General features: G+C 49.0%; 1 protein-coding gene across 4 annotated transcripts in view; it reads left to right on the top strand.

The window, feature by feature from the left end:
- The first annotated feature begins 1,674 nt into the window (after positions 1 to 1,674).
- The window catches only part of MYSM1 (Myb like, SWIRM and MPN domains 1), a 47,011-nt gene continuing 36,681 nt past the window's right edge, over positions 1,675 to 12,004 (top strand). For all 4 annotated transcript variants that reach the window (XM_075936088.2, XM_075936087.2, XM_075936084.2 and 1 more), the window contains exons 1-6: positions 1,675 to 1,828; positions 6,411 to 6,486; positions 6,841 to 6,911; positions 10,382 to 10,459; positions 10,603 to 10,629; positions 11,544 to 11,622. In XM_075936088.2, coding sequence (XP_075792203.2) covers positions 1,755 to 1,828; positions 6,411 to 6,486; positions 6,841 to 6,911; positions 10,382 to 10,459; positions 10,603 to 10,629; positions 11,544 to 11,622 — 405 coding nt within the window. In that variant the 5' untranslated portion in view covers positions 1,675 to 1,754. The remainder of the gene's footprint in view (positions 1,829 to 6,410; positions 6,487 to 6,840; positions 6,912 to 10,381; positions 10,460 to 10,602; positions 10,630 to 11,543; positions 11,623 to 12,004) is intronic.

Raw genomic sequence — 12,004 nt, 5'->3', positions numbered from 1 at the left:
CCCCCCCATGGTATTTGCCCATCTCCCCCCTCTCCCCCCATGGTATTTCCCCTTCTCCCCCCATGGTATTTCCCCTTCTCCCCCTCTCCCCCCATGGTATTTGCCCTTCTCCCCCATCTCCCCCCCATGGTATTTGCTCTTCTCCCCCTCTCCCCCCATGGTATTTGCCCTTCTCCCCCCTCTCCCCCCATGGTATTTCCCCTTCTCCCCTCTCTCCCCCCCATGGTATTTGCCCATCTCCCCCCTCAACCCCCCCATGGTATTTGCCCTTCTCCCCCCACTCCCCCCCATGGTATTTGCCCATCTCCCCCCTCTCCCCCCCCATGGTATTTGCCCTTCTCCCCCCTCTCCCCCCATGGTATTTGCCCTTCTTCCCTCTCTCCCCCCCATGGTATTTGCCCTTCTCCCCCCTCTCCCCCCATGGTATTTGCCCTTCTTCCCTCTCTCCCCCCATGGTATTTGCCCTTCTCCCCCCTCTCCCCCCCCATGGTATTTGACCATCTCCCCCCTCTCCCCCCCCATGGTATTTGCCCTTCTCCCCCCTCTCCCCCCCCATGGTATTTGCCCATCTCCCCCCTCTCCCCCCCCATGGTATTTGCCCATCTCCCCCCTCTCCCCCCCCATGGTATTTGCCCTTCTCCCCCCTCTCCCCCCCATGGTATTTGCCCTTCTCCCCTCAACCCCCCCATGGTATTTGCCCTTCTCCCCTCTCTCCCCCCCCATGGTATTTGCCCTTCTCCCCTCAACCCCCCCATGGTATTTGCCCTTCTCCCCTCTCTCCCCCCCATGGTATTTCCCCTTCTCCCCCCTCTCCCCCCCCATGGTATTTGCCCTTCTTCCCTCTCTCCCCCCATGGTATTTGCCCTTCTCCCCCCTCTCCCCCCCATGGTATTTGCCCTTCTCCCCCCTCTCCCCCCATGGTATTTGCCCTTCTTCCCTCTCTCCCCCCATGGTATTTGCCCTTCTCCCCCCTCTCCCCCCCCATGGTATTTGACCATCTCCCCCCTCTCCCCCCCCATGGTATTTGCCCTTCTCCCGCCTCTCCCCCCCATGGTATTTGCCCTTCTCCCCCCTCTCCCCCCCCATGGTATTTGCCCTTCTCCCCTCAACCCCCCCATGGTATTTGCCCTTCTCCCCTCTCTCCCCCCCCATGGTATTTGCCCTTCTCCCCTCAACCCCCCCATGGTATTTGCCCTTCTCCCCTCTCTCCCCCCCATGGTATTTCCCCTTCTCCCCCTCTCCCCCCCCATGGTATTTGCCCATCTCCCCCCTCTCCCCCCCCCCATGGTATTTGCCCATCTCCCCCCTCTCCCCCCCCCATGGTATTTGCCCTTCTCCCCCCTCTCTCCCCCATGGTATTTGCCCATCTCCCCCCTCTCCCCCCCCATGGTATTTGCCCATCTCCCCCCTCTCTCCCCCCCATGGTATTTGCCCATCTCCCCCCTCTCCCCCCCATGGTATTTGACCTTCTCCCCTCTCCCCCCCCATGGTACTGGCCCTTCTCCCCCCTCTCTCCATGGTATTTGCCCCTTTGATCCCTTCTTCCATTCACGGCTCTCCCCCCCCGCTGCGCCGCCCGGTGGCCGCAGATACTGACTGAGGGCGAAGCGAAGCAGGAAGAGTCGGGCCGCGGCTTCAACCGTCGTCCTGCGCCTGCTCCACGTTTTGCGCCTGCTCAGCGGCGCCGAGGGACAGGGGAGGGGGCGGGGCGCCGCGGCCCCGCCTCTCTCGCGCGACCCGAGGGCGGCGGAGCCATGGCGGCGGCGGCGGAGGAGGCGGACGTGGACGTCGAAGGGGATGCGGCCGCGGCCGGCGGGGCGCTGCGGGGGTGAGCGAGCGGGGGAGACTCCGCCCCCGGGAGCGCTCAGCTCTCCTCCCCCTGAGGCGCCGCCCGCGCGCGCGGGGAGACTCTGTGGGGCGAGCCGGCTCGCTGCAGGCCCCGGGCACCCCTCGCTCGGAGCGGCGCGGCGGAGGGAGCCGGCCTCTCCCCCGGGCTCTGCGCCGCGGCGCGCCCGTCACCCCGCTGGAGAGCGCTGTGCGCCTGAGGGGGCCGCACGGCGCCGCGTCCTGACACCGGCGTGAAAGAAGCGAGTTGGGGTGCGGGGCGGGCAGCCCGGGGGCCTGCTGGCTGGTGTCTGAGCCCGGGCGGGCGCTCGGGTCCCGTTTTCAAACCAGAAACTTCCCTTCGCATTGCTGGAGAGACCGACAACGGGGAGGGCCCTTGGGAGGCCAGTTCCCCCTTTCGGCAGGGCCACGCACCGTCTAGATCGGTGGTTCCCCACCGCCGGTCCGCGGACCCCTGCTGGATCGCAGCCCCCTGGCTGCCGGGCTGTGGCAGCTGCCGAAGCTTACGTCAGCTGTTCGTCTCTCTGGCAGCCAGGGGGGCTGAGGCACAGCAGGAGGAGGTGGAGCAGCAGGTGCCTTCCTCCCTGCTCTGCGCTTGGGGAGGCAGGGCGGGTAGGCGGAGGGAGTGCCCATGTCGCCAACGACTGCTCCCCCTGCCCACCCGGTGCTTTTGCTGCTGGCAGTACTAGGGCTGAGGCGGTGGAGGAGGAGGCAGAGCCTTCTTCCCTCAGGAATGGCAGCCAGCCGGGGCTCCGCACTCTGCCTGCGCAGCCGCTTTTGCTAGCCGTGATGCTGAGGCAGCTGCAGGAGGAGTCGCCTCCCTTCCTCTCCATCAGTAATGGTGGCCAGCTGGAGCTCTGCGCTTTGCCCCCTCTACCCATGGGGGTGTAAAGACCTGCATGTTGGGGGGGAGGAGGCATGAAGGAGGAGGGAGAGTGTGGGTCACCAACAGCCGCTCCTTCTTTATGCACTGTGGTAGCAGCCAGTCTTCCCTGGGGGAGGAGGGGCAAGCCTTCTTTGGGGAATATTGGCTTGAGGTCTAAGAGGTGTTGGGTGAGGGTGCACTGGGGTCATGGGGCAAGAGGGTGTTGGCATGGGCTATCGGGCTCAGAAGTTAAAAGGGCAAAGGACATAGGGTGTAGGGGTGGGGGTTAAAGGGGAGCAGGAGGTTGGGTTGGGGCTAGGCGGTTAGGCAGTATTGTATTTGCATATTCATTATTTGCATAATGAATATGCAAATACAAAAATGTTACCGGTCCGCCAAAGGTTTATGAATTGCTTTGCCAGTCCCCGGCAAAAGAAAGGTTGGGAACCACTGATCTAGATCATCCTAATGTCCAACTTAAATCTCCCTTGCTGTAATTCAGGCCCATTGCTTCTGGTCCTATCATCAGAGCTCAAGGAGAACATTCTCTCCTCCTTCTCACGCCTTGCTCACAAAACTCCTGTGAATGTATCCCGCAATCATGTTTGCTTTTTTTTGCAACAGTGTGAAATTTTTGGCTCATATTTAGTTTGTGGTCCACTATGACCCCTAGATCTTTCTGTAGTACTCTCTGGTTCTGTATATGTGACACGGATTGTTCCTTCCTAAGTGGAGTACTTTACATTTGTCTTTATTAAACTTCATCCTATTTACCTCAGACCATTTCTCCAGTTTGTCCAGATCATTTTGAATTATGACCTTGTCTTCCAAAGCACTTGTAAGCCCCTCTATGGATAGCAGAGATACTGAGCTCAGACACCAGCAGCTGGGGCTTTATGAAAAATACAGCAAGAGTTGGCAAAGCTGAACACGACCTGTCCATTTGTGGCTTACCTGCGGTATTCCTCTCTGGCAGTGGTTCTTAGGCAGGAGGGATGTGTGGGGGGGGAGGGTCTCTGTGTGCTGCTGCCTGCAGGCACTGCTCCCCCTGTTCCCATTGCCCACAGGGGTGCTCAGGGATGAGCAGTCTGTAAAGACATCTTGCCTCTCCCCCCAGGCTGCAGAAAGGAGTGAGCAGGCAGGAAGCCACTCTAGCCCCACTACACTGCCCAGGGATGGCAGGTGGGACTAAGGAAGAGACTAAGCCCCAAATTTTGCTGGACCAGGACTCTTGGACCAGGAATATTCCTGGTGCCTGGGCCTCATGGATCCGTATAACTCACTGCCCCCTCTTCTGTATCTATATTGAGCTCTCCAAAGCAATTTTGGGATGAAGAATATAGCTACATTAGAGATTACAAATAGCTATGTAGCATAGTCCTGAAGTATAGATACGGTCAGAGGTTTTTCTGTCAGGATAGACCACCATCTCCCTGAACAAAGTTAGCCACATCAATAGAAGCCTTCCTTTGTCAATATGGTTGCAACTACTGGGTTTTTGTTGAAATAGAGGTGTTTTTTCACACCTCTGACCTATCTTTACCAATGTAATTTCTCAGTGTAGTCCAAGACACAATGTAGGGATGTAATAGAATAGTTGATTAATGATAAGCAAAAGCTTATAGATGAATGCTATAGACTACACACATTTCCCTCCAGTACATTTTTTTAGCAGGTTGGCCAGCAGCCTGACTTAGTCCTGGCTCATGCTGAGTCTGGGACCTAACCCCGCTGTGGCTCTGCATTTAAAGTGTATTAGGAGCCTCGTAAGCAGGCAGCTTGGCTCGTGCCAAGTCCAGTAGTTCTGAAACATTCCCCCCCCCCCTCCAGGCCAGGGGCTGCTGCTGCCATCCTATGTAGCTGCCTCTTTATCAGAGGCACGGCACAGGGCAATAGCCAGTCGATGAGGGGAGCTGGTTTTTAAACTGACTCCCCTTGTGGACCAGCTCTCGCCTGGCTCCCCACATTCTTGCCTCTGATACATAGGCAGTAACACAGAATGGCACGGGGCTCCTCAGGAGTAGCTAATAACTGTTTTTCAAAGAGGAGTGAATTTCCCAGTAATTAAGTAGAACTAAGAAAATCTTATGCTAAATGTCAGGGAATGTTTTCCAGCAGTAAAATATCAGTCTGTATGGTAATTTCCCCAGGGTTATGGTATTTCCTCACTGAACCCAGGACTAGACAGCAATCTTACAACAGTATAACTATACTGCTTAGGATGTGAAAAATCCACACCTCTGAGTGACACAATCATACTGACTTAACCCCTAATGTAGTCAGCATAGCTACTGTATCTGAAAGAAGTGGGATACACTGACCAGAGAAGCATAGTACACTTATCAATGAAGTGCTACAGCAGTGCAGCTATTCTGCTGCTGTTTTTATGTATAGACCTGCTCTGAGAGAGAGAAGACTGGACAAAGTAATGACAGATAAAATAATCCTGCAGTGACAAGATGTTGCAGTAAATGAGCTAATACTTTTTCCTCCATCTCTTAATTTCAATGATTCTGTGAAGTTTAAAAAACTTTACTGATACTTACTTTTAAGATATCACAGGAAGTCCAGGATCTTTAGCATTTTGCTTACATGCAGTGAGAACCCAATGACCTCTGAGTAATCTCAGGGCAATTTTTATGCTTAGGGGAAGGTGATAGTACTTTACCCTCATTATCAGCCTCAAGTGATGGGTCCTAAGTGAATCAAATGTTAACGTTTAACATACTGCTCTTTGTATGAAGAATAAACTCTGAATACTTTCAGAATATTTATCAATTTCTAACAGAATTTGAAAGCTTTTAAGAATACGTAATATTTTCCAAACAGTTCTCTTAAGAATTGTGCATATTCCTCTGATACAGTTCCTTTCTTAATTAATGCAGATGGGAGAGGGGACAGCTTAATAGTCCAAAGTGTTCCTTCAGCTTCCATTAGTTTACTTAGCATACACACCATGCTAAAATGAGAGCTTCTATAACCATAGGACTTTTCTGAAATGTTTAGTGTTAATGACATGAGGTACACAACTGTATACTGTGATACATGTGTTGGTTACCAGCTTGGTTAATTAAAGACTGATATTTGATTTTCCTTAGGTATTTCCTGTAATAGCAGATCTCCCTCAGAGATCTTGGGCCTTTACCATAGGGATTATTATTCCTGTTTTACAGATGGGTCAGTTGAGGCACAGAGAGGTTAAATGAGGATCATGCCAGAAAGCAGTGACAGCTTAAAATGAAATGTCTGTCTTCTAACTACTATGAGAGACTGGTGTTTCTGTTATATATTTATACTTCATACCTTTGATCCCACTTTCTTTTGAATCTCCTTTGGAAGAAAATTTTAACTTTTCAGTAAAACGAAGTTGATTTTGCTGATAGTTTAAGCACAATTTAGAGAGAGAGAATGTATGTATGTATGTATGTATATATTAAAAAAATAAAAGTTAGGTCCTTTTCCGTGAGGGAGTCATTTACACTTTGTCTAATGATAAGCTAGCAAAATACAAGTGACCCTTTTTAATTATAGAATCTGCTTCTGTGCCATTATGTCAATGAATACGCATAAACTAGCATTATATGAGTCCAGATTTTAATGTTAATTCTGATTAGGTTATCTATTTTCTTGCAAAGTGTTTGCATTATTGAAGGCAAGTGTTTTTTCCCCTTCTTAAAAATAATTGGAATTTTTATTACAGAGACTATGAAAACATAGCTTCTGGCTTATTGCAAGATCACTATCTTGATTCATCTTGGAGAACAGATAATGGCCTTGTAAGTAATATATAGGAAATAAAGGATTTTTGATTTGTTTTAAATTAATGGTACATCTTTTCAAAACTTTATATTTCTTCCCTAGCCACTTGAATGCATGAATGCAGTGTTTCTCAAACTGTGGGTCCCGACCCCCCGGGAGGTCACGAGCAAGTTAGAGGGGGGTTGCGAACACCTTAGAGGGGGCTCGCTAGCAACTGAGAGGGGGGTCGCGGTATCACAAGTTTGAGAACCCCTACATTAATGTATTTATCTTTTGTTAAAAAAATCAAGCTGTGCTTCGTTTTGTTTTAGAGGAAGTATTAAATATTTGCGTGTCAAAGAAAATAATTGAAAAATATCTGTCATTTCCAGCCATGGACACTGGATAGCAACATTAGTGAAGAGAACAGGGCCGTCATTGAGAAGATGTTGCTAGAAGAAGAGTATCCTTTTATCAAATTGCTTATATGTCTGTTCCTTTCCTAGGGCAAAATAAAATTCTGTTTCAGTAGAAAGTAGCTACACAGTGGTTTCTTTTTAAAGAGATTGGTGTTTACTGAACTTGACCATGAAGCACTGTGGTCTAGCAATTAGAACATGGAAGTATGAGAGAGGACACTTGCTCAGTCCTTTGCTTAGCCACTCTACAACCTTCAGCTTCTTCAGGCTTTGGCTAGTCTCATAGGGTATGTCTATACTGCAGTAAAATATGTGCTATACCAAGTTTCAGAGTCTATCTCAATTGACTCAGGCTCTTGTGGGGATAAAAATAGCGATGTGGATGTTCTGATTCAAGAAGGAGCCTGTGTCCAGAGGCCCACCCTTTCATGAGTTTCAGAGCCCAAGCTCCAGCTCTGGTGGTAACATTCTACAGCCTCTCTACGAGTTACAAATGAGTTACGGACCAAACACTTGGCCGTAACTCGATCCGTTGGTAACTCGGACCCCATTGAGTTACCCGTGACCGCACTGATCATAAGCGCAGGTCACGTTTGTAACTCGGGGACCGCCTTTACGACCGCTCCATGGGAGCTTTGGTCGTAAGTGCGAACGGTTGTAACTCGACCGTTCGCAACTCGGGGAGCAGCTGTACACTGTTATCTTTGCTAGGGATATTAGCGTATAGTCATTTAAATGATTAACTAATAAACTTGGGCTTATCTGTTAATCCTATCAATTACAGACACTCCCCCTCCCATCCCAGGCTGCCTCTGATAGGCTCCCGTGGAGTTGCCTGCCCTTGTGCTGCTGCCTCTTTATTAAAGATAGCAGGTGGGGTGGGAGGCAGGCAGGAGCCAGTGCTTGGGAGCTGTCTAAAAATTCAAGCAGTTACACGTTTACACAAAAACACTCTAGTTAACATCCCTAATCTTTAACCCCTCAGTCCAAGCTTCATGAGTCTGAGTCAATTGACTTGGGCCCCTAGACTTGGTTCCACAGGTTTACCTTTTCAGTGTAGGCATTCTCTTAGCCTTTTTATTCCCTTCTTTGAAATGCAGATGTTGAACAAAACCATTCCCAGAACTGACCCTAGGGGCACTCTGCTTGATATCAGCTGCTTACTAGACATCAAGCTGTTGAGCCCGAAAATCTAGCCAGCCTTCTATCCACCTTATAGTGCATTCATCCAAGTCATACTTCTTTAAGTTACTGGCAAGGATACTGTGGGAGACCATCACAAAAGCTTTGCTAAAGATAAGGTATATCACATCCTCCTTTTTTCCCATATCCACAGAGCTAGTTAGCTCATCATAAACAGCAATTAGGTTGATCAGTCATGACTTACCCTTGGTGAATCCTGATCAGCTTCCTTTTCTCCAAGTATTTCAAAATGTATTCCTTGAGTACTTGTGTCTTGATTTTCTAATATTTCATGTGGGTGTTGTGAGTATAATGAGTACTTATAAAGCATATAAAGTACTTTTCATTTCTCTGATAAGAAAAAGTATAGAACTGAGAAGTATTTTACTTCAACGGAATTTTCATGGACTGTACTGCTTGGAATCGTAACATGCATAAAGCTCAGGTGCCCCAAAATTCATGAGTCTCCTGATTTTTTTCACTTAACATTCACTCATGTGTTTGGTTATAAACAGTATCCAGTAGAGAACTATTTTAACGCCACTTCTGAGAAAACTTCCATGTTTCTTAATAATAAGAGAGCTCCTAATATTGCTGAGATATTTAATCCAAGTTAGCTGGTTGGGTGATCATAAAATAACAAATGTGAGTTACCTCTGTTTTCCTTTGAAGCAAAATACTTGACAGGGGAACAACAAAGTATCAGTACAGAATGTTTTTACCAAGGGAATAAAGGCAGTCCTTGAGTTACGTGGATCCGATTTACGTTAATCCCTACATACGAACGGGGCTTTTCTCGGCGCAGAGGACACGGGCGGCGGGACCGCCCAGACGTGCCACGGTCCCGCTGCCCACGTCCTCCGCGGCGAGAAAAGCTGCTCCACGTCTCCCTGGTCTGCTGGGGCGGTCCCCCAGCAGACCAAGGAGATGCGGAACAAAGCCGTGGAGGACCCGGGTGGCGGGACCGCGGCACGTCTCAGCGGTCCCGCCGCCCACGTCCTCTGCAGTGAGAAAAGCCGCTCCGCGTCTCCCTGGTCTGCTGGGGGGGGCCACCCCAGCAGACCAGGGAGACGCGGAGCAAAGCCGCGGAGGACGCGGGCGGCGGGGCTGGGGCGCTGCCGGGTTGGTCCCGCAGCACCACTCCTCGGCGCTACTGGACCAACCCGGCAGCACCCCAGCTGCTCTGCCTCAGGCTTCCTGTAGTCAGCCGCTGGTCAGTTTCAGCAGCGGCTGACTTGGGAACACCTGGGGTAGAGCAACTGGGGTGCTGCCGGGTTGGTCCCCGCAGCGCCGAGGTGCGGCGCTGCAGGGACCTACATGGCAGCGCCCCAGCTGCTCTGTCCCAGGCGTCCAGATTCAGCCGCTGTTGAAACTGATCAGCGGCTGATTCCAGGAAGCCTGGGGCAGAGCAGCTCTGCCTTGGGCTTCCTGTAGTCAGCGCTGGTCAGTTTCAACAGCGACTGAATCTGGATGCCAGTTCCGACTTACATTCAAATTCAACTTAAGAACAAACCTACAGTCCCTATCTTGTACGTAACCCGGGGACTGCCTGTACATTATTCAGACTTGAATTGCGAAAAGGCTGGGGAATTTGGCATTACTGAGAAAAAGTGCTTCTAATATTATGTCCAAATCATAAGGGAAAACAGGCTGGGGAGGAAGCAGAATTGCTAGTTTATTAGAACTAATGTATGTGATTTACAAAGCCAATCTCTTCCTTTTTTGTTTAACTTAATAGTATTTTCAATCAGTGACAATTTTGTCAGAATTTTTACATGCACGGGTTGGACTTCCTTGGTCCCGCACCCTTAGAACCTGATTGGTCCCAAATGAGGAGATTTGCCAGACCAGGACAGGTTCCTCCCCTCATGACCCATGCTGTCTCACTGCCCCTGGGCTAGGACTCCAGCCTGGCCACAGCTGCTGCTTCAACCCTTCCAGGCTTTCTAGTTGTCGCTGGCCCCGCTGCTGCTGGAGCCAGAGTGCCACAGCTGAAGCTCCACTGCCTTCTGCCACCATGACTGGAGCTCCCTAGCTACTGCTGCATTGAAGCTCCCTAGCCGCTGTAGCCAGAATAGGGCCAGAACTTCCTGCCATGGCACTGTTCTTCCCACTGCCCCCAACACTGGGCTCCTGACTGAGTCGCCGGTCCCCCTCTACTGTGCTCTTATCACACCACCAGACCTCCATGTTCTTGTACTGTGTGGTCTAGGAACATCCATGGTATATGATGGATCACAGAGGTTGTTGGACCAGAGTCCCATTTTAGGGGGATACAACCTGTATGTAGTTCTGGTCTGTGTATCAAAATATTCCTTAATATAGATTGCAGGTATTACTTATCTAATAAATCGCTTCCAGAAAAAATATGGCTTGATCAAAAGGAAGGTGACAGAAAATCCATGAAAAGGTAAATTTGCTGTTGGGGAGTGGAGAAAGAAATAATTAAACATGAGAAATTTGGGGAACAAATAAGAACTTTCTTTAAAATGTATATTTGCTTAGGTGATCAGCAGTCACCATTATTAATTTTTTGTTTTTTATGTTTTACAGTCCATATAAGAAAACAGGAAAAGTCACGTATGTACTTTTTGAATAACTGAGGTGTATTGTTAAGTGTTCTTTTTCATTTAAGTTATATAACATTATCAATTCCCCTTTAACATTTGGGCTACGTCTACACTGGCGGCTTCTTGCACAAGAACAGCTGTTCTTCCGCAAAAATTTGCCAGGTGTCTACAGTGCACGCGCGTTCTTGCGCAGGTAAATTTACAGTCTAGCGTCAGAAAACCGGGTGTCTTGCGTGAGAGTTATTCCTCTCCCCACGAGGAATAAGCCCTCTTGCACAAGAGCTCTTGCACAAGAGGACAGTGTAGACAGGCAACATGAATTTCATGTGCAGGAAACCCCTATGGCTAAAATGGCCACCAGAGCTTTCTTGCGCAAGAGAGCATCCACACTGCCATAGACGCTCTTGCACAAAAGCACATGCCAGTGTAGATGTGCTCTTGTGGAAGACTTTTTGCGCAAGAACTCTTCCACAAAACAGTTCTTGTGCAAGAAGCTGCCAGTGTAGACGAAGCCTTGGTGTTATTTGTTTGTGTTGGATTATTAAAGGAACATTGTCAACCTGACAGACATTGATATTTGATTGTTAAATGGCCTATATTACATGAACTTGATTTTTCAGGACATATGTCCATATCACAAAAACAATAATTACAGTTGGTGTTTCCTTGCCTACAGTTTCCTTGTTGGATGTGCCCCTTCCCCTCCTCAAAATTAGCTGTGAGTGGGTGTAGTGCTGTCTTAAATTATGCTGCTTTTGTAATACAAAAACCTGGCAGAATTTGTTCTCTTGAAAGTTTAAAACAATTCCCCTAAGTTTCCATTGAAGAAGTATAATAATCCACATTTCAGAAGTTGTTGTAAATGGTTTTCTTTTGGCAATCTGCATTCATTAAAAAGGAACCTGCATTTTCTTACTCTTTCAGAGTTCGGTCACCTACAAAATCAGCTAGCTGCTCAGTAAAGTGGACAATAGAGGAAAAAGAGCTTTTTGAACAAGGCCTGGTAAATATTGTGTGTTTCTATATGGATAAAAAAAAAATTCCTACCAGGTAACAGAATGACATCATTGTGCCCTCACGCTCTCCGGCTGTGAAGACGGCCGGAGAGAGAGAGGAGTTAGCGAGCATAAGCAAGCAGCGGGCACAGACCCCTAGTATTTTTAGCATTCAGTTTTCTCATTGCAAAATAAAAATAATTGCAATGCACTTAAAACTGAAAAAAAATCAACTTAACTTTTTAAAAAATAATTTCCAATGGTTAACAATGGAATGATAAATCAGACACATTTAGGCCCTGGTGTCACAATCATATCTCTGATTGCGAATCTCCATCAAAATCAGCAGTGCTTGATTTGTGCACAAGAGTTTGCCTGGCCAGACCCAGT

Source organism: Pelodiscus sinensis, chromosome 9, assembly GCF_052426305.1.
Source record: "Pelodiscus sinensis isolate ZL-2025 chromosome 9, ASM5242630v1, whole genome shotgun sequence".
NCBI lineage: Eukaryota > Metazoa > Chordata > Testudines > Trionychidae > Pelodiscus > Pelodiscus sinensis.
The sequence above is the reverse complement of the archived record's forward strand: the minus strand, read 5'-3'. Positions and strand labels throughout refer to the sequence as shown.